General features: G+C 37.3%; 1 protein-coding gene across 2 annotated transcripts in view; it reads right to left on the reverse strand.

Annotated features, from left to right (window-relative positions):
- The window catches only part of LOC149415034 (uncharacterized), a 155,176-nt gene that overhangs the window by 12,010 nt on the left and 120,746 nt on the right, over window positions 1–22,420 (reverse strand). For both annotated transcript variants that reach the window (XM_089643548.1, XM_089643549.1), the window contains 12 exons: window positions 18,340–18,490; window positions 17,300–17,383; window positions 14,367–14,504; window positions 12,085–12,224; window positions 9,618–9,832; window positions 9,304–9,513; window positions 8,827–9,113; window positions 7,422–7,556; window positions 6,025–6,122; window positions 4,113–4,393; window positions 3,006–3,199; window positions 2,117–2,341 (listed from right to left, as the gene is read on the reverse strand). In XM_089643548.1, the coding sequence (XP_089499674.1) occupies window positions 2,117–2,341; window positions 3,006–3,199; window positions 4,113–4,393; window positions 6,025–6,122; window positions 7,422–7,556; window positions 8,827–9,113; window positions 9,304–9,513; window positions 9,618–9,832; window positions 12,085–12,224; window positions 14,367–14,504; window positions 17,300–17,383; window positions 18,340–18,486 (2,154 nt within the window). In that variant the 5' untranslated portion in view covers window positions 18,487–18,490. The remainder of the gene's footprint in view (window positions 1–2,116; window positions 2,342–3,005; window positions 3,200–4,112; window positions 4,394–6,024; window positions 6,123–7,421; window positions 7,557–8,826; window positions 9,114–9,303; window positions 9,514–9,617; window positions 9,833–12,084; window positions 12,225–14,366; window positions 14,505–17,299; window positions 17,384–18,339; window positions 18,491–22,420) is intronic.

The following is a 22,420-nucleotide window of genomic DNA, read 5'->3' on the forward strand; positions in this document are numbered from 1 at the left end:
AACAACCTAAACTCAGTAAAAGTCTCGCAAAAAATTATTATAAAGGTAATACTTAAAAAAAACTGTACTTTTCCAACAAAATTGCTTTTTAAATTGTTTCCAGTATCAAATATTGATGATATATTTAAGCAAACTTCAATTATAAAAATGTGTAAAGAAAAAAATAACACAGAATATCAAGAATTTTACAAACTGATGAGAAATGGAAATCAATTTATTACGCCAATCTTTAAAACAACTCAAATGCAAAACCATTATATTTACCAAGCCATAAAAAACTACAATAATCTCCCTTCCGAATTGCGCCGTATTACGAACCAACAAGAACAAATAAATAAAATCAAATTTTTTTTCCAAAAAAATTTATATTAAAAAATATATATTTATATTAAAAAAATTATTATAGTTAAAAATTTATAGTAAAAAATATAAAGTAAAAAAAAATATAAATATATTATTATATATAGTTTACATTTAAGAATCTAAGTAAGAATCGTGGCTCCCTTATCAGGCACAAGAGCTCCTCTTTTCTGATAAGGTGTACATGACCAATTATGAACCTAAATATTATATTTTGCAAAATATGTATGTATTAATGTAACCCATATGATCTATATTAAAATAATAAAAAAAAAGATTTATTTTTTATAGTTTGTTTTTTTTTAAATAATTTCTGCGTATTATCGCAATTTTCGGGGTTCGAACAGTAGCACTGTTAATATCCTCGAAAAAAATATTTAAGTTTTGCGCAAATACTGAAAAACAGGATATTTTACGGTATTTGATGTTTGTAAACAAACCAAACGTGTTTGACCTTCGCAAAATAAATTATAGCGTCCCTACTACTGGCGCCGCCTGATGAATGCATTTGGAACTAGCAGGTGACATTGGCGGGAGATTTAAACTAAGAATTACACACGAAATTGGTAAGAAACGTCGATTTGGATGCAAAATGGTTTATGTATAAGTATTTAAGTTTATCTCACTTTATAGGTTTTAAATAAATCCTATGCTACATAATACATATTTAAAATGAAGTAAGGCTTATACTAACTAACTAACTAACCATCACGCCGTTTCTCCGCAGGGGTAGGCAGAGAGGACAGACCGCCAAACAACTCGGTCTTGGCACACACTCCTTGCCTCATTCACATTCATACATCGTCTCATACATACTCTTCTATTGTTCTGACTCTTGACATGGCCCGACTCAAGTATCTGATTCACTTGGTCGTGCCATGTCTTCCTCGGGCGTCCCCGACTTCTGCTACCATTCACATTTGCATTGTATATTCTCCTTACACTCCTTTCTTCGCTCGTTCGCTCTACATGCCCAAACCATCTAAGCGTCCCTTTCTTGATCTTACTCATTACGCTTACATCAGCCTTGCACTCTTTGCGGATCTCCACATTCCTCACACGATCATACATGGTTTTACCACACATACGCCTCAGGGATCTCATTTGAACAGCATTCAAACTACTTTCATCCTTTCTTTGCCAGTTCCATGCCTCACTTCCAAACATCAGGGTAGGTACCAGCACTCCATTGTGGACTGCTAACTTCGCTTCTTTGGACAATTTTTTGTTAGCGCTAACTGCGTTCAGTCCTCCATTAATGGAGTTACCTGCATTTACTCTTCTTTCAATATCTCTGTCAGCCTTCCCATCTCCCTAGAACATGCTTCCTAAATACACAAATTCATCCACCTGCTCCAAGTATTCCTCATTCACAGCTATATTGCATACTGTTTTCGTACTCTCTCTTTCAAACACCATTACTTTAGACTTACTTACATTCATCATTAACACATTCTTCACGCATACTTCGTTCATCCTAGACACGAGAGACTGCAGATCATTCATACTATTAGCAATCAGCACCGCATCATCTGCATACAACAGGCAATACTATATTTTGAAAATATGGATATCTTCTTTTTTCTCAATTTTCCTCTTTTCTTTTATATTTTTTTAGGGTGAGGTTGATAGTCGTAAGTCGACTAAAGTTGTGAATCTAGCCGTGAGACGAGATGGATTCCACTTGACCGGAGCCTATAGAGAAAAGTGTAAGTGCTAATGTAAGCGTAAGTGGTGAGATATAAGTGATTAATACCTTGGGCTTGTCCAGCGGTGGCGCTAGTATCCGGAGGATAACCTCCCACTTGTGCTGAGGGAACAGGCCGCTGTAGCGCCGGTCCTCGCTGACTTTCTGGAAGTCCTCTCGCTGAGAGCACTGGGATAACTCCCGCCGCAGCTCGGAGCTGTGCGAGATTATCTGGCGCCAGCGAGTGCGCTCCTCAATTGTCAGGGACTCGTGCTCTTCATATTCCGTCGAGATCTGGAGGAAAACAATAGGTAACAACAACAATATCTTTGCAATAATTAATGTTGCAGTGCTGATTTCTAATAGTATGGAAGATCATCTCTCGTGTCTAGGATAAACAAAGTATGCATGAAAAACTAAGTAAGTCCTAATAAGTCGTGGTGTTTAAAAGAGTAAGAAAACACTGCACAATACAGTTGTTGTGAATAGTGATTGAAGAGTATGCTTATGAGAGATGGAAAGGCTAAAATGGAGGACTGTATGCGGTCAGCGAGAATAAAAAATGGTCCAAAAAACGAAGCTAACAGTCCACAATGGAGTGCTGATAACAACCCTGATGCGTGGCAGAGAGGCATGGAATGATGGGAGTCAGTACAGGAATTGAAGGAGGTAGGAGTGTAGGGTGTAGCACAATTTAAGAGGAGGCCGCTCCGCGAACCATACATTGGATTACCGACACCTCTGACATTGCTCACCCCAAGTCGTTATGGAGTGTTCAGGCTCATGGGGTGACGTATGCCCAGGTCACCTCCCCACCATTGCACAATTGCACCGCAGTAGGAAGTATGGATTCATACATCCGTTATTCCTGGACACAAACTAACCCTCATATAACTGCCCACCCTCATCTTTTCCCAGAGCCTCCTGCATTAAATGAATGTAAAGAAACTCTCGTTACCTCTTCGTGCACTTCTGGCCTCAGAACTCTGACCAGTACATCCCAGTTGGGCGGCACGGGGCCGGAGACGGTAGCACGCGCCAGGTGTTCTTCTTCATCCTTGTACAGCGGGTTGCTGGCAGGGGGTAACTCTGGCAGCTGGGGCAGAACGTTGCCTACCAAGTTAGGAGAGAACAGCTGTGGGCCGGTGGAACCTGCAAGCAAATTATAAATTATAGTGATGACAAAAGGGTATTCATCTTATATTTTCTCCTCTTTGTGTTGTCATTATTTTTATTATTTTTCCGTCCATCTGCTTTGCTTGTTGTAACCTTCAAACTGATCATTTCCATCTTGTTTATCGTGCTTACATGGACTATTCATTGTTTTCGAGACTGCAAATATATTATTTCCTTGATATAAGTCCCAGAAATTAATCTTACCATTTAAATCATTTAATATTTTCTTCTTCTTCTTTTGTGCTGATTTTCTTGGGCGCCTCTGACTTCTTCAATTCTTCTTATCTTATACACACCCTTCTGTTGTTCTGACTCGTGATATGGCCCGACTCAAGTATGTGATTCACTTGACCATGCCTTGTCTTCCTGGAGTGTCCCTGACTTCTACCATTCACATTCTCTATTTATATATATCTACAGGTACATTATTTAATTTGTAACCAATCAATTTGACAGTGCAAGGCATACCGATGGATTTAAGGACATCAGCAAACATTTATTAAAAGGAACAAGTAATAATATAGACAATATGTAGATCCTACTTCTACAATAAAAAATAAATGTGGTCCCAGAATGGTGCCTTTGGGTAATCCAAAAAAAACATTTGAATTACTGCAGTACCTCAGATTGCAATGCAATGTTCATGGCACCGGCGAGCATATATTATAAATAACAAACTGTAATAATAGAGCAAATATCGTTCATAAAATGCAAAAATAGTGGTGGTCCCAGAATGATACCTTTGGGGAATCCAAAACACATTAAATAAAAGCTGATATAATTATGCGGCGGCAGCGGCGCCTCGGAACACGGGGCTGCAGTTATAGCTTATTAATAAAAGTGATCCCAGAAAGGTACCTTGTGGGATTCTAAAGAAAATAATTTATACCGATATAATTCTGCGGCGGCAGTGGTGCCTCAGAACGCGAGGCAATGGTCATAGCACTGGCGCTGCTCACGTCTGAGAAGTCCTCCCACCTCGGATCGCCCTCACCCGGGTAGTGGCGGATGGTCACATCCCAATTGGCTGGCGGGGCGGGCGGAGGCACGGGCGCGCTGCGGTACTCCGTCACCAGGCGGCGGTGGCGCTCCGTATCCTCGATGGTCTTACGCTCTGTGATTGTGCGCAGGAACACGTCATCTACCATGTGCGAGGTGATCTCGGGCTTTCTGGAAGGGTTTGAGATTTATGGATCAATGGACAATTTAATTAATTTATTCTGAGTGCTAGGAAACTTCAGCAGTTAACTCTCCCATTGTCATTGCTATATTTTAGCATTAAGTACGAGGCGTATCCAGAAAGTAAGTGTACTGAGGCTCTCACGACCGAACGAATTTTATTTTCGACATGTTGGCTACACTTCCGTGTAGCTTGACTCTTCCCCTCCGCAACGAGACCAGTTCAAGGTCAGTACGTTGAGAAGTGTCGACGCGACAAAACATTTCGTGAAAAATGTCAATCCAATCTCCCGCCAAGTGCGAAATACGCGGCGTCATCCGTTATCTCGTTTGAAAGGGAAAACCTCCGTTTGAGGTTTATAATGCGGTGAAAACTGCATATGGTGATGAAGCTATGAATAGTACGAGTGTGTAAAAGTGGTATTGCGAGTTTAAAAATGGTCGTACATTTGTGCATGATGATCAGCGGAGCGGAAGACCTTCATTTGTGACACAATTTCAGCCAAGATAATCATGGCATCCGTGTTTTGGGACTGTCAAGGCATAATTTTGATTGAATATCTGCCTCAAGGGGAGACCATCAACTCTGCAAGATACTGTGAGACCCTAAAAAAATTGCGAAAGGCGATTCAAAACAAGAGGAGAGGCACATGCTGACAAAGGGATTCAGCCTGCTGCACGACAATGCCAGACCACACACGGCCAACGCCACGAAGGAACTGCTTGCCTCGTTTAAATGGGATATCCTGAACCACCCCGCGCATTCCCCTGACCTAGCACCTTCAGATTATTATCTCTTTACCTCCCTGAAGCTGTACATGGGTGGAAAAAGGTTTTCAACGGACGAGGAGGTAAAGGAGGAGGTGGAGAAGTGGACAAAGGGGTTGGCGGGAAACTACTTCGAGGAAGGCATAAAAAAGTTGATGCCACGCTTCACCACCTGCATTGAGAGGAATGGCGACTATGTCGAAAAATATCTTACATATGTACTACGGTGACCATGTAATTTTTTTGTTTCAATAAAAAAAATTGTAACCAACAAAAATTCAGTACACTTACTTTCTGGATACGCCTCGTATAATAATATATACATGCTTTGTCTTTGATGAATTATTTATCCTGTGTTTTTATTTGAATAGTCCGTAGTCTAGAAGTAACGACCCTTATAAACATTGCTTTCCAGGATATAGAACAGTGACGGCCGGCATAGTCCAGTGGTAAAGCATTGGACTGCCATTCCGAAGGTCGCGGGTTCGAACCCGGCGTGCGCAAATAAATTTTATTTGATTAATTTGTGTTATTTCACAATTAATTAATTAAAATAATATATAGTATATTTGCGGCACGTTCCAGAGTGGAAGATACTACCAGTATCGCCCTGGTGTAAGACCACCATTCAGAATTGAAACGTTGCTCCAAACGGCTTTAGCCGTGTTTAGTGACTAGATCTGAATAGCCAGGTACTTCCCCACCTTCCTCTTTCCCTTCCCCACTTACCTTCAGCCTCACAACATCCCCCAATTGGGGATGCCATAGTCTCACTGGCTCCAGACGGGAGCAGTTGGGACTCTTGTGAGGTATTCACTATAAAAAATAAAAAAAATAAAAAATAAAAAATTTACCTGGCTGGCAGGATTGGTGTCTCGGGCATGGCCTCCAAGCTCTCCAGCTGAAGTTCTTCTTCTCTTCTGATCTGCGGCGGTGGAAGTGGAGCTGGACGCTGGAAAATCAATCACATTTATTAATTCAACCCATTAGCCCTCAACCATGCCAGCATGGCAGACCTGAAGCATGTCAGAGAAGCTCCACTCACAAAATCAAAAGTATAATCTAAAGTTTCATCAATGCAAGCGATCCTGATTTTGTTCATCATATATTTTTCAAAGCATAAAGGTCAAAATCGCATCTCAAATAATTATAACAAAGGATCAAATTAGAATGCTCAAATGTTCTTCGGAGACCCATCGGCATTCAAATGGTTAATATAGCAACACTGAAAGTTCCGTTGCATTTCTGACAACTTTTCATTTATAGGAAATATTTAAATATCAGACCAAATATTTAAAAGCTGTGACATACTTGATATACGCCAATTATATGTTAAAACTCTACTAAACTACATTTTCGACCAAAAAAACAATCCCCAACAAACACAAAATATCACTAATAGACCTGTCAGAAAAGCGTATAAAAAAAACATAAAAACTCCGACGGTAAACACTACCTTTGGACAAAGACACCATAAATACCATGCTATTAAAGCATTCAACAGTCTTCCACTTGAAACAAAAATTGAGGAAAATAAAAATAAATTCAAACACAAAATAAAAAAATGGATTAAAGAACAAAAAAGACAATATTTCCAAAATTCTATAACATAAGAGAATAAAACATATACACGCAACACAAAAAAATGTATAAGGCAAGCGGCACGCACAAGCACATAGATCATTGTAAGTGCCGATTTCCATTCTCTTCTAATGTTTTTATTTTGGTGTGAGAATTGGATTTTGATTTCTAATTATTATTTTTGATGTAAATTTATCTTTATTTTAATGTTGTTTTTTGTTTAAATGTATAAATTCGCATATTTTAAAATGGGGGCCTCAGCACGGGTGAACAACCCAGTGAGGCCAACGTTGCTGAATTGAAATGTAAAGTACTGTAGAGTAATGTATCAATAAATAAATAAATAAATAGGTACAATGAAAAATCTTTTCATGATAGTAGAAGCACTTTTGCACAATGTAACTGTACAATAATTTTAGTCACAATTTTACAATATCTGACAGTATGGTAGGTAAAGAATTCATATTTAAACAATAAAACAGAAAAGAGTTTGCTCCTTGTCAGAATTTTGATAGATCATTAATTTTGATATAAATTTTGATGACGTGAAGTTCGTACGTTTCTTTGGCTTCTGATTAAAAACTTTTTTACACCCAAAAAAAACATGTCCTGTCTTTGCGGTTTATAAAAAAGTGGTCCAATTTCACGAATTTGTTTTTGTGTTTGTTACCTTGACACTGAATAGTTTGCTGTGTGAGTCATCTACCATCTCAGTGACGGAGTGTGTGTCCGTCATCTCCGTGTTCAGGGAAGCGATGGAACGTGGTCTTCTCACAGACTCCATTTCCTCAGCGGCTTCCCATTCCTGGAACATGTGAACATAATCCGTTGAAACATTGATGACAGCAGATTGGCTCATCATATTTACCAACTCCTGCGCCCCAAATACACAAACCCACATACCTACTTTGTACGTAAAAATTTACTCTCTCGTGTCTAGGATGAACGAAGTATGCGTGAAGAATGAGTTAATGATGAATGTAAGTAAGTCTAAAGTAATGGTGTTTGAAAGAGAGAGTACGAAAACAGTGTGCAATATAGCTGTGAATGAGGAATACTTGGAGCAGGTGGATGAATTTGTGTATTTAGGAAGTATGTTTACGAGAGATGGGAAGGCTGACAGAGATATATATTTTTTTTTTGTTTTAGGCAATTCACCCTAAAGAGAGTGCTATGTGCCGTTAAAGTTAAGGGAGATGGTTATAATTTTATGGGAAATCTATACGGGAATAGGAAATCTCAAATATTGAAGTCATTCAAGTCTATGAACTTGTATAGAACTGAGAAAATGCGAGAATAGTTGAGAGAAAGTAAATAAGGAATACTAAGGGGAGATTGGTGGGTGATTTTTATAAGTAAATGATAAATGCCTTTGAAAGATGAATGGACAGAGATATTGAAAGAAGAGTAAATGCAGGTAACTCCATTAATGGAGGACTGAACGCAGTTGGCGCTAACAAAAAATTGTCCAAAGAAGCGAAGTTAGCAGTCCACAATGGAGTGCTGGTACCTACCTTGATGTATGGAAGTGAGGCATGGAACTGGATAGTCAAGAGTCAGAATAATAGAAGAGTATGTATGAGACGATGTATGAATGTGAATGAGGCAAGAAGTGTGTGCCAAGACCGAGTTGTTTGGCGGTCCGTCCTCCCTCCTGCCTACCCCTGCGGGGAAACGGCGTGATGGTTAGTTAGTTAGTTAGTTAGATCTGTTATTATTTAGGTGCAAGCAATGACGTTACAATATATATAGAGGTGTACAAAGGGTGTAAAATTATCCGTATATTATTTTGAACTAAATAAACTAGTTAGTTTAGTTAACCATCACGCTGTTTTAAAATTCGCAATTTACAAAAATATAATTTTGAAAAAAACAAGATGTTATTACGAAAATAGAATCAGCACGACGAAAATTTTGCTTCTGCTAACAAACTTTAAAATTAATGTTTTGATTTTTTAAATATTTTACATATTTTATTGAAATATTGGGGATCAATAACCATTTGACCCGATGGAACAGCCGCCTCCGAGGATGACTACTATAATTTCACTAAACAGTACGATATTTCAACTTGCCTGTGCATTCTTCCTGACGATGCGCGAATAGATGGGTGGCTGTTGGGCTACGCGGCGCGCCTGCATCGGTGGTGGAGGCGGAGCATACTCCTCGCGCTGCTCCTCTATGGTGGAGAGATTGCGGTCGGAGCGCACGCTCGTGGAGTCGCTCATGCGATCTGGCGGTGGGGGAGGTGCCTTGCGCACGCGCACCTGCACGTCAAAGGCGGGCGGTGGGGGCGCGCGAAGCGGTGGCATAGCCAGCGCCATTGCGTTGGACATGTGCATCTCGTGGGAGTCGCCGTAACCTGGAAAATATTCCATTCCATATTTTTAAAAATCCCATATATACATCTAAATACATACAAATAAAAGAAAAGACATTCTGGGAAAGAAAAGGGTACTGAATCTGTGGTGAAGTCGAAGAGTCTCCGTTGTTGATTACCCAAAGAATGGTTCCCGGTGTGTTTGTGAAATGGTTTAGCAAAGTCGCAGTACCTTCACTGTGGGCGCTTTCACTGGCCTCCCTCATGCCCGGTAACGAGCGGGTGTCCACATCTATCTCCACCTCGGAGTGCGACTCGCTAGGATAGTCGGAGGGCAACGTGTCAGAGGATGGAGGGGGGCCCTCAGAGCCCGAGGAACTGGCCTGCGCTAGCGGGGCATGCGCACGCGGAATCTTCACGCCCTCAAACACTGACAGGTTTCCTGCAAAACATCATCAATGTTTTAGCATACGTAAATAATTCTAGACAAGTCGTGATCATTTTGTTTTGATACCGAAACAATTTTGTTTGTATTGTCTGACTTACCTAGACTGCTGCCGGATAGCTTGGTGATCTCCGAGCCTTCCCGGGAGTAGGGCAGGCGGTAGTGCGGTGGGATGGTGGTGCGACGCAGGCACAGATAGCTGACTCCAAGACCCAGGAGCAGCAGTGTCAGGAACAGGATGGCGCAAATGATGAGCAGGATCTGGATGCCCTTCAACGGGGGCTCGATGGGTACCGCTGGAACTAACTCTTCCAAACTGTGGACCAAAATGTGTTCATTATTCATACACATTATTATTATACTGAGACAATAGCATTAAAGATCTTGGTACATATAGTCTTTGATCCCAAACTAAACTAACGTTTTCAGACCACATGTCAAGTATCACTCCAGCTTGCTATAAACTCCTGGGATTTATCATCAGAATGTCTCAACAGTTTAATGGCATAGATGCAATGATAGCCATGTTCGATGACATTATAGGAAGCAATATGATGGCATAATAGGAAGCATGGCACTATAGGAAGAAGCCTCCAAACTAAATACATAAATAAATATGCTGAAAATTCCTCAGGTAAATAATAATTCTATATGCAGTTGCATGGAACTTATCCGAGGTTCGTGCACAGTATGAACTTACTCGATGCAACAAATAGATTTGGCCTAGAAATCAGATGTTATGAAAACCTTGCAACACTAAGTTTTAACATAGCGCATAACTCCATTGATAGCCCATTCCTCTTGGAATGCTATGGCTTATATGTGCCTGAAAACTTCAGTCGTAGTCGTCACTGCGACTTGTTTATACTGGCCTGTTGGAATTATCCTTATACGAACTGTGAACTAAAGTGGTGCCATCTCGGCGCAACAAATAAATGTATAGTTTTTTTTCGGGTATTTCCGCCTCGCCGAAGAGTTCCGAGACATTGATGAGTCCCGCTCACGTTTCGGAGAAATTCCAATACAATGGTCAACATTCACGCTCATATAGATAATTGATTTTCCCAGGTAACATTTCTGAATCTTCTCGCACCACGTGGCTTATGACACGTGGTATGAAGAATGATAATTCGAGCCGGTTGAATCTAACTTAACATTTTATGGTATTACTGTTATTTGCTTTGAGTTTTGGTATTATTATGTTTAGACCTGTGGACCCTGCAATACTTCGCTATTGCTAATGTCCTCTTCTCGGGCATCTCCGGCTTCTTCCACCATTCACTACTGTATACCACAATGTTACTGTTAAAAAACTACATTACATCGGCTTTAATGCAACTCCGTATATCATTCCAATGCAGATATATTGCGTTAAGTATAGGAATTTGTCTACCAAACAAACCAGTCTCTAACCACTCCTGGCACTAATAAGAACAAACTTTGAAATTTTCAGCAATATCAGTTGCCTACTTTTGGAATTTTGTGAGCACAAACAAATAAGCAGATTTTTATATATTAAGTGCGGTGAACGTATGTCTGTCGGTATGAAAGAGACAGGCATATCTGAGTGAGACAGCATGACCAAGATGTATAAAAAGGCATGTCTGTTGTAACTCGTCCTCTTTTCAATATCAAGCTCTTATATTGTTCTCTTGTGCTACCTGAATAAAAACGCATTGTAACGGAGTACCCACATTATTTTATTAAGAAGAAATCTGGATGATAGGCACGGAAGATCACCACATTAAGATTGACCAAAATTTGGGATCCAACCATAGACATATGAATATTAGTAGACCTGCCCTAAGTGATTAAAAGCGTATTATCCCCACTCCCCATACCGGTTCCATTGGAGCCGGCTGTGCTCGCGTATGGCCTCAAGTGAAATTTGAAAACGTGACGTCATCATTCTTGTGCGAACTATGGTCGAGGCATCATCAGTTCATTTTACGAAATAACACGGCAAAATGTTGACTTGTACTATGAAAACTTGTAAAAATAGATGTGAAAAAGAGAATAAACCCAATTGTCGTATTACATTCCATATATAAGCATTATTTTACTTTATTTTAAGCATATTCACATCGTATAATATGAATCAGTTGTTACTATCACATGGAGAAACGTCTGGACGCGAAACACAAAGCTGGTTGGTTGCTGGGAAGTAAATTATGAACATTTATAAAAGTGTCTTAACTAAATACTTAAACGAAATATTCGACTCTGAAAATAGAACCGAATTTTTTTGCCGAATTTGGACTTCGCAAATTTGTTCATAACGTGGCGAGTAATTTGCGCTCCCATGTAAAAATGTCTATTCATTCAAAAGCAGATTTTACTTTTAAGAAGTAAATGGTGATATTATAATGCGAGATGCCTATTTACTGTCAGATTGATTTATTGACGAATCACAGTCAGCTTCACTCCCTTCGTTCTTCAACAGTTGATTTTACCCCTCGCCATTATCTTCTCGTCTATTAATTCCTATGTCTGTGGATCCAACGCTCCTCAGCGCTTTAAAGGTCAATAATTTTAAAAAAACTATTTATGGTTCACAAGAATACGTACATTGGAGCGGGTAAAGCAGCAGGAAGTGGCGTTACAGGGGGAGGGTATCTGCAGACGATGGTGATGACCTCGTCTCCATCCATCTCCAGACCAGGGTGGAACCTAACCACTATGTTGTTGGTGAACACTCGCAGGGGTTCCTGGAAGATAGCATTCAAATATGTCAAATAATAATCATATTTCAAAAGTGTATTTTCACTGTTTTTTTTTTTCTATAAAAAAAATTGAAACAAATAAAAAAAAATTAACAAATAATTATAAGCAATAATTAGTCGCCAGAAATATTAATACAAATTGAAAATATCTCCCAAGCAAAAATAAATAAATGCCGCCAACGGGAAACGAACCCGTGCCTTCTGATGTCCGGTCAGGTGCTCTGTAACCACTGAGCTATGTCGGCTTATTTCCAACCCGCCAAATGATTCAATATGTACTAGTACCTCAAACAACAATTACTGCTTACTACATTTTTTCCACCTGTAAACAACCAACTTTATTTTTGTTTGGAAAAGCTTTGTTAGTGCTAAATTTCTCACTAGATGGCGTCGAGACATATTATATCATCATTTATTGGTGAAATATTTTTTGACTTGTACTTGAACTGAACGTTGGCGTTCCCGTTGGCGTCATTTATTTTTACTTGGGATATACATATTTTCAATTTGTATTAATATTTCGGGCGACTAATTATTGCTTATAATAATTTGTTATCCTTTGTGCTATGCATAAAACCTTGTCTTATAAACATTAGTTTATCATTAAAAAATAAAAATAAATTAAACCATTTATTGTGTGAATTAATGAAAATGGCGGCGTTGACGTCACGCTGATAAACGTTGGTGACAGCAGTCTTACCAGCTAGTTATGTTTTCTACGTCAAAATGACGTCGTAGCCAGTTGGAACAGTTTCGGAATGTGCGGTTAATAAAAATAAATAAATAAATCGTTTGCACATTTTTAACAGTGTTCTTAGTTTATGAAAATACCCTATTCATTGGGATTAACTTATTTACGCTTATAATGTCATTGAAAACTTCAAACATTGAAGAAGTATTATAAAAAACTCTCAGTGAAAATATGAAACATACAAAGACAAAGAAAATAACAAAGAAAACATGCAACTGGGACTCGAACCCAGATCCCTAGTCTTACCTTATAATTACATTCCGTCAGCCTTATCATTCAATTCAAGATTTCAGACAAAAATATCGGAAATAATATTAAATTGCTCAGTCCATAAGCAGTCATGTTTGGGGGTGCTGTGAAGAGGGTATTTTTGAGGAGGAAAGAGTGAATATGGGTCTTAAAGAGACCAGCAAGAGTTGTAGCAACGACTCATTCTCATGTGACAAATGTCAACCATGTGCAAATGTTGGACGCACGTTTAGCGTATTACCCATCCATGCATCGGTGCCGAAGGGATCAACGCTAGATCCTCAGAGCATCTTCCATTGAAATACTGGTAGAATAAGGACAGTGTGCGTCGGTCAGTTGTGAACAGACAGGGGACATCATCAAACTTTTTCCCTGGAAGTTCATATTTTAAGGCGAAGCTTAATGCTAAATAACTATTTTGATTAATCTTTACAACGAATTGGTTTACATTATGAATACCAAAAAATATTCTTTAGATAAATTGAAGGTTTTCCTATCGTTTTGCTTGAGTAGAATACAAATACAAAAATAAATTACTCAATTAAAAATATAAATGTAAACTACTAAAAAAAACATTTTTTCAATAGAAATGAATGAACGCTAAAGGAAACAACTTTATCAAGATTATCTGTGACAGTTTCACTTGATTAACTTTTTTGCTTTCTTATAAAATTATTTACAAAATAAATAAAAACCAGTTTTGTGCTTGAAATTGAACGTTTCTAAACTCCGTTTGTCAAGCGATTTTAATGCCTACTACCTACAATATAAGGCATACCAAGAATATACACATTTTTGGCTTGCAGCTTCCTCTTAAGTGAATTGGGAACGTTTTCTAGGCGTTCCGAGAAAGTGCACATACGCACTTGTATGTGATCAAACGTTTAAGCAATATATTAAGCTTTAAAAAACTAAGACAAATTATTTGTTTGCGCCCGTACACACACAGAAAAAATATGAATAAATAGTTTTATCCATATAAAAACTTAATTCTTTCAAGAAAGACATATAAATACAGTATTGCATTGTATCACCGATACAATATTGTATTTGTATGATTGCGTAGATTATAATGTACGTTACGTTTACCATTAAATCCCCCTGTGACAAATTATCGGGACATTTACCTGTCTGGTACCACAGCCCTTCAGGGGCAATTCCAATCGATAGCTGAGTGCACCTTTGCCAACCACCTGGCAAGCCGAGTTTCTGTCGAAATCTGCATACGCTATTCCAAAGAACTTTTCGTTGAATTTCAACTCAACCTGGAAAAATAAGAGTAAAAAAATGTTATGCAAATCATTAAAAAAAAAAATTTATGCAAAGCAACAATAATTATTAGCCGTAAGAACCTGTAGGGTAAATGACAGGGAGTTTACATCTCCCGAAAATAATGACAACATTACTTTTACCCACATTCTAGTGAGGCTGGTATCACTGTAAACCTGCGCGCGATACCTCGCGCGGCAAATAATTCATTCTATCTCCAGTGGTCCAGCCGCCGGTTTAGCCCTAAAAATCTCTCTAACGTACGCAATCTGTTTTGTTCATAAAAATTATTGTAACGTCAGTTTTGTTAAAATAAAAACTAAATTAAAGATATCCGAATTCTCGTTTTTGCACACCGAGAGTAATCACTTCACCTTGGATTCTGCGGATTGAAGAACCACAGAATCATTCAGCCAAAAACCCATATAAATTGGCGATAAACACAATCCTCCAAAATTGGTGAAAACATCAATAAAAAATTTTTAAAAATCTTCCGGATAGGAAACGAACCCGCAGACTTCCGATTGCTGGTCGGTTGCACTAAGCCACTATGCTACGTCGGCTTATTTTAAACCAAACAAATAATTTAATAAATACTAGTATTTTATTAAACAATTATTTCTTATTAGATTTTCTAAACTGGAAACTGCAAACTTTAACTGCTGTCCAAAACGCTGGCTAAAGAAGGAGGTAGAGCAACAAGGCATAATACCCCAAAAATAAATCACAAATCATATCACCTTGTAATGAATCTATTGCGCAGCAAATATAACTTATATTTACAGCTAAAAATAACTGTAAATCTGATAAAAAAAACTACACAAGTAACTGCAATTTGCAATGTCCTTGATAGCACTGCACTTGTATGCAGTTTATAATAATAAAAACTGTATAAATTACCATTGTCAGTTATATTTCTATAACATTTCCTCGACATGCAGTACAGTTTTTACTAAAATTCCGCACAACCGTGAACTTCAGAACTAACAGAATGGAAAACGTTTTTTTCCTGTTTTTCCAATCATAATAAGTCCGTATAGGTGGTATTAATCTAATTTATTTTCATTTGTAGTATTTTAAATAAAATTAGATATAAGCACCTGATTTTACTTTCAATAACTTCCGGAGGTATTCATTAACATACATCTGAGATTTTAGTTATACTTAAAAAAAATCCCTGCGGAAAGATCAATTTTCGAGGCCTACTAGGTCAAATTCGACCGTAGGTCCGTCCAATACGCCGGAACCGCTAGGGATACTTTTGCTATATAACTCGATTAAAAAACTACAATGTAGTTATTTGCAGAGGCGGTTCCTTGGTACGTGCATTTGTTCATTGCACTGCTTGTCTTCAATCTCCACATAACAAATTACAACGACATCTGTGCCCCAGTGATCGATGTAAGAAATTCGTAATTCCCGTCAGGTCATTATTTGAGCTATCTTCTAGTAAAAAAATCCCGCGCAAGAGCAAGCGGTCGTGCATACCCCGATTTGCACAGAACCACAGACATAGGAATTAATAGACGAGAAGATAATGGCGAGGGGTAAAATCAACTGTTGAAGAACGAAGGGAGTGAAGCTGACTGTGATTCGTCAATAAATCAATCTGACAGTAAATAGGCATCTCGCATTATAATATCACCATTTACTTCTTAAAAGTAAAATCTGCTTTTGAATGAATAGACATTTTTACATGGGAGCGCAAATTACTCGCCACGTTATGAACAAATTTGCGAAGTCCAAATTCGGCAAAAAAATTCGGCTCTATTTTCAGAGTCGAATATTTCGTTTAAGTATTTAGTTAAGACACACACACACCAAACTACACGGGCTATCAAAGCGGCTATGCAGTGAAAAGTGTGCGTTCGGTGTGTATGTACATAATAGGATTTTTGATTGGGGGAAAAAGTTATTGTTTGACAATTTCTTAAATATTTGACGAACAGTTTATTTCGAGTGCACCACTGTACCTATTACAGTACTCAGCTCAAGGGAGGTATTTACCTCGGTAGGTATTTTTGAGGTTTTTGAAGAAAACGATTATTTTATATGGATAAAATCATTATGGGGGCCGTACCTTCAATACTTTAATGGTAAAACAATTATTGAAAACAATATTAGCGATTCCGAAATGATAATGTGAAACAGAAAAAGATACGCTCACATCTAGGACTTGAACCAAGGACCCTTGCCTTGACGGGGCACCGCTCTACCAACTGAGCTAATGGGACTCTATCTCCTTCAGTCACATTTAACTGTACCATACTTCGAATAAAAACTACCAACATTGTCTTCATTTTTTTCTGATCTGATTTTTTTGATAATGCGGCCAATTTACTCAAGTATTTGGAGGTAACTGCAATTCATTAAGGTAATACTGACTTAAATAATAAATACGAAAACTTTTTTATAAAAATAAATGGTGGCAGCGAAAAATAATGTAAAACCACAGAAATTAATTTATTCATAAGACAGCCAATGTTCAAGATCTCCAATTTATCCAAACTGCAGATACCCCCATTTGTGCTTAGCATGGCAGAATAATTAAGATTTAATTTCAATACGTAAGGACCATTGAGATTAGTAATAGTTTTGTGAATCTTAAGATCATCAGCAAATAAGACTATTAAAAATGGCAGTCATGTCGTTGATAAATAAGGAAAACAATACTGGTGCCAAATTTGACCCCTGTGGAACGCCGGTGAAGATTTGTATTTGGTCCATATTACGTATTTCTATTATAATTATTGATGCATAAACCCTAAAGTAGCGAGAAGAATATAATTACCTGCATGGAGCCAGCCGCACAGTTGAGGGCAGCCTTCGTCCTGTTCAGGAAGATCACAGGACTCAAGTCGTCTAGTTTTGTCACCTGAAGGAAACATATTTACATAAATAACAAGCAATAATTCTGCACATATAAAAAAGCCTTCGTTGTTTGGGGTTATGGATGACTTGGTTTGGAGTGAGGTTCGGCGAACCAAGCGAATATAGAACGTAGTCCTCCTTTTTAACAACAAGGTGAAGAGATTACCTTTTTTATCGTCAGTAAACTGCACTCTGGCGGAAATACGGCTGAACATCTTGATGGAACATACATACCTACATTCAAATTTAAATACCTACCAACATGATGATGAAGAATGAAAAATGAATGAAGAGTAAGTAATGCACATATTATAGGAAAATCTATTAAATTAGGGTTGATTGAAGACAAATTGAATTGATTGAATGAGGATTTATTGAATGAAGATAGATCGAAGGAAGATATATGGAAGAGCTTGAATGAAGATAATAAATGGTTATAAGATTGAATGAGGGTAAATTGAATAAAGATAGATTGAATAAATAAAAATTCATAGAAATGGAGATAAAATTGAATGAAGATATATGGAATGGAGATAAATGAGGATAGTTTTAATGAAGAGAGATAGAATGAAGATCGATTAAATGAAGATAAATTGAATGAGAGTATATGGAAAAAATAGATTGAATGAAAATAGAGTGAATGAAGAAGGGTTGAATGAAGATTGATCAAATTAATGTATTTACTTAATGAGGATAGATTGAATTAAACAGATTAAATGAAAATAAATCGAAACAGAATAGATATAAAAAGGATAGATTCAGGGTGGATATAACAAATGAAGGTCGATTGAAAAAAGATGAAAAATTAAACGAAGATGGATCAACGAAGATAGATTGAATGAATGAGTATGTATTTAATTAAGATAAATTTAATGAAGATAAATTGAATGAGATTAGATTGAATGAAGGTAGACTGAATGAGGAGACAATTAATGAAAATAGATTGAATGAGGGGATTACCTTTCCATCCAGCACAGTTTGCTCGGGGAGCCCGTCTCCCTGGTACTCGATGTTGTTGGCATGCTGCGCATAGTTGCTCTGCGCAACGCACGCACTCGCCAGCAGACAGACAGTCATGAGGCGCAGAGCCATCTTGGCCGTCATCATTATTCTGAAAAAAAACACGTATAATATTAGCAGATGTCCGCAGAGGGAAGAGTGCACGGGTGCGCTGCTTTAGTGCGTCGCAGAGTGGCCGGAACGGGTCTAACATAAAGAGAATGAATACTCTCGTCCTGGCTGTCGTTCAGTGGAACACCATGTCAGTCAATTTTTTATAAACATTAACCCCATACAGAAGGCGCTGTGGAAAAGAACTCCACTTAGGGCATGTGTCATATTTGAAGATGCTGTGTGGAGGGTATTTTTGACGAGAGGAAGGAATGAACATGGTTCTTTGGGAGGTTTCTCATGGGAGGTTTTCCCTTCCAAACGAGATATCGCATGACGCCGCGTATTTCGCACTTGGCGGGAGATTGGATTGTCTCGTTGCGGAGGGGAAGAGTCAGGCTACACGTAAGTGTAGCCAACATGTCTAAAATAAAATTCATTCGGTCGTGAGAGCCTCAGTACGCTTACTTTCTGGATACGCCTCGTATATATCGTATATCGTAGGAGGGACAAAAATAGAGGCTGGCAAATCGTTCCACAGCCGAGCTTTTGAACGAATCGTAAAAACGACCCATTCTCAGGTGAAAATTTCAACCATATGCAAATATTAAGCGCGCGTTTAGCCTATTCCCGACTATCCACCGATGCCGAAGGGCATCCTTCGTGGATCTTCCATCAAAATACCAATTTTTTCAATTTTAATTTTAATTGCCGGAAACCAGGGCGTTTATTACAGTAACATAATCAAAATTACAAACATGAAAGTAACCCGCCTCACTAGAAGATTTCTGTACTGATGTGGGTACATATATATCTTAAAATAATAACATATCAAAAAATAGTTTAAACAACAGTATTAGGTATTGATAAACTAGGTATGCGTAAAACATAAGCAGTTTTAATAAGAAAGAGTAAATCTATATAAATGTAAATAACACATGTATGTAAATAAGGAATGAGAATTAGACTAAGAAGGGATTGCTGGTAACTTGCTGATGCATGCCCTTTTTTGTGTAGTAACCATGTAGAACATATTATATTATTTATTTGAAAAGATCACAAAGCACAGTTATTCATCAAAATGTTTGAGTAACGTAATATAGGTACAGTAGAAAAAAAGAAAAGTTCAATTACAAGTAAACAATTAACATGGTATAACAAAAGTAGGTTATTTATGGACAAAATGCCGTGTACAACGCTTTTACCGCGAAACTTTGGGTGTTGATTGATTATTAAAAAAAAAAACTGAATAAAAAATGTTAAATTCTTCATTCAATAGCGCTAAACATAAATAAAAAATTATGATAAATTTCTTAATTTTGTATGGTTTACAAAGCGTTTGTATAAACACATTTTGCTTTCCAAATACGCGCATTAATCGCAAAAGTAAAGCTACGATTACACAGGACAATTTTTACTACAACGGTTTTTTGTAATTTATTTATTTAATTAAAATGACTTTATCGTTGAAGAAGAAAATAATACTAAACGAAACATGAAACAGAACAAGACAAAGAAAAATAAAAAGTTAACGGTCTCAATTGGGAATTGAAGTCTTAACGGGACAACGCCTCTAACAACTCGGCCATTGGGATCTAATTATTATTTTTTTAATTTTATAAAGATTTTTATCAAAGATTATTCGCGGTATTCTCTCCAAAGTTTCGCGGTGTGAGCGTGGAACACGATGAACATCTAAAACTATTGCAAGCTATTCCAAGTACAATTAATTTTGTGGGTAACAATAAACTCACTACTGACTATTATCATAGACACCTCATACCTAGACTTATGACAGGTTTTATACAATCCTAGTATAAATTAGTTCAACTATTGTTACACTGGTATATATTTCTTTTGAATTATGCATTGTCTTACTGCACTTATATTAATAACTGCATCACTTGATTGATTCTGATGTTTGGTGAAATATTGTTTTAATCTTTGAAAATCATATCAATCAAATTTTGAAACAGAAGAAAACACAGCAAATAAGAATTATTGAAGCTTTAAGGTAATTATTTTTATTTTTAATCATTTGACTGTTGATTGTCATTTCAAATGGGATACACAAATAAACAAAACTTGCAAGCGGCTGAGAGCGATAGTGGGTAAGATATACAAACTGAAATATTTCGTTCCGGTGAATATTTTAAAAATTATTTACCTATCACTCGCAGAATCAACTTTACGGTATGGTTTAACTACTTGGGGTCACTCTTGTAAAACTAATTTAAACCACCTGCAATCAGTACAAAATTCTATGGTTAAGTTATTAGCTCAAAAACATATTTTTTCACAGAGACGAAACATATCATTGTTGTATCGGAATTTAACAATATTACCGGTGCAGGCCTTATTATGGTACAAAATATTGATTCAACATATATCTGAGTCTGATTATAAAAGGAAAGTGGAACATGAATATAATACAAGGTTTACAAAGAATGAAGGAATGCTTGTTCCAAAATATAATAATAAATACGGACGGCGAACCCTAGAATTTAACGTGCCAAAAATGCTTAACATGTTACCCATTAATATAAAAAATTGCGATTCTACAAATAGATTGAGATATATGCTGAAACAATGGTTACTAAATAGAGATAGTTTATATTAATTTAGGTGTGTTAATTGTATAGTTATAATAATAATATTATGTGTGTATGTATGTAATTGATCATTAACATCCTGTTGACAAACTGCTTTATTGCAGTTTAACGGGATTGTAGCTTGAAAACCAATAAAAAAAATAAAAACTTGCAATAGTGTTTTTGTGTACATTGTTCTTTAATTTATTGCTATTATTATCCCGTTTACCACTGTACGCTTGTAATTCGATTAACACTGTATTGTAAAAGCCATTTTATGGCGTTTGAATAAATAAATAAATTAAACCCCTTTTCATTTTCTGCGTCTTATTCTGTTCCACATTTTCATTTGAGATTTTTTCAACAATAAATATTCACATTACATCCTAAAAGCTTCAATAATTCTTATTTGCTGTGTTTTCTTCTGTTTCAAAATTTGATTGATATTATTTTCGAAGATTAAAACAATATTTCACCCCACATCAGAAACAATCGATGTAAACAGAGCCATTAAAGACAATACTAAAATATCGCTCTGTTTTCCGCCATTGTTCTACGTTCAACGTAAGCGATAAAAGCGCGCCAATTATGCGGAGAAAGAAGAAAGTGCCGAGAAAACGTCTTCTTCTTCTTTTCATCGCGTGAAAGTGTACGAACACAAAGAACGCGTGTTTCGGCTTTCAGATTACCAGCACTCAGTGCCTGAGTCCGCCGTAGAAGATAGGCGCCGAGTTGTGGACACATAGAACGCCGGTTAAATCCGCGCCATTTGCGCGGTTGCCTGATAGCGGCTGTCAGTTTTAACAAAATGTCAAGCTCGTCGGAAGAAGATTTTTTACTTTTGTAGAATTCTTTCTTGAAATTAAGAAATAAAACAATTGGTTTTCATCCAATTAATGGTAGTAGAAAAAGTCATGGTGAATTTTTGAATTTTATTTATTAATGAAAGATTTTGATATACCTTATTTCACTCGTGACATTTGAGGTTATTATGAAATTTTCTTAGTTCGTACTTTTGTTCGTACCGTTTTCATTCATATCCTTACTGACAACATCCTTGTCGACAACATTTCTGTTGCTATGTAAACTTCTTTTATCCCAAATCGGCGATTTGTTAAAAACAGCAGCAATTAGTAAGTCGCTCATTTTGACAGGACTTGTTTATTTATGTTTTGACACTAGCTTCCAAAACAAGCTTCACTAACCGGCCGCACCGGCGAGTAGGAATTAAGAATTCATTCCGGTAAAGCTTCTCGGCGCGCCATCGCGCGGACATAAATCTGAACCTGCCTTCACTATGTGCGTTCTCACACGTTTAGATACAAACATTCTTGTCGGCG

Source organism: Hesperophylax consimilis, chromosome 19, assembly GCF_061612785.1.
Source record: "Hesperophylax consimilis isolate HC1 chromosome 19, BYU_Hcon_1.0, whole genome shotgun sequence".
Classification (NCBI taxonomy): Eukaryota; Metazoa; Arthropoda; class Insecta; order Trichoptera; family Limnephilidae; genus Hesperophylax; species Hesperophylax consimilis.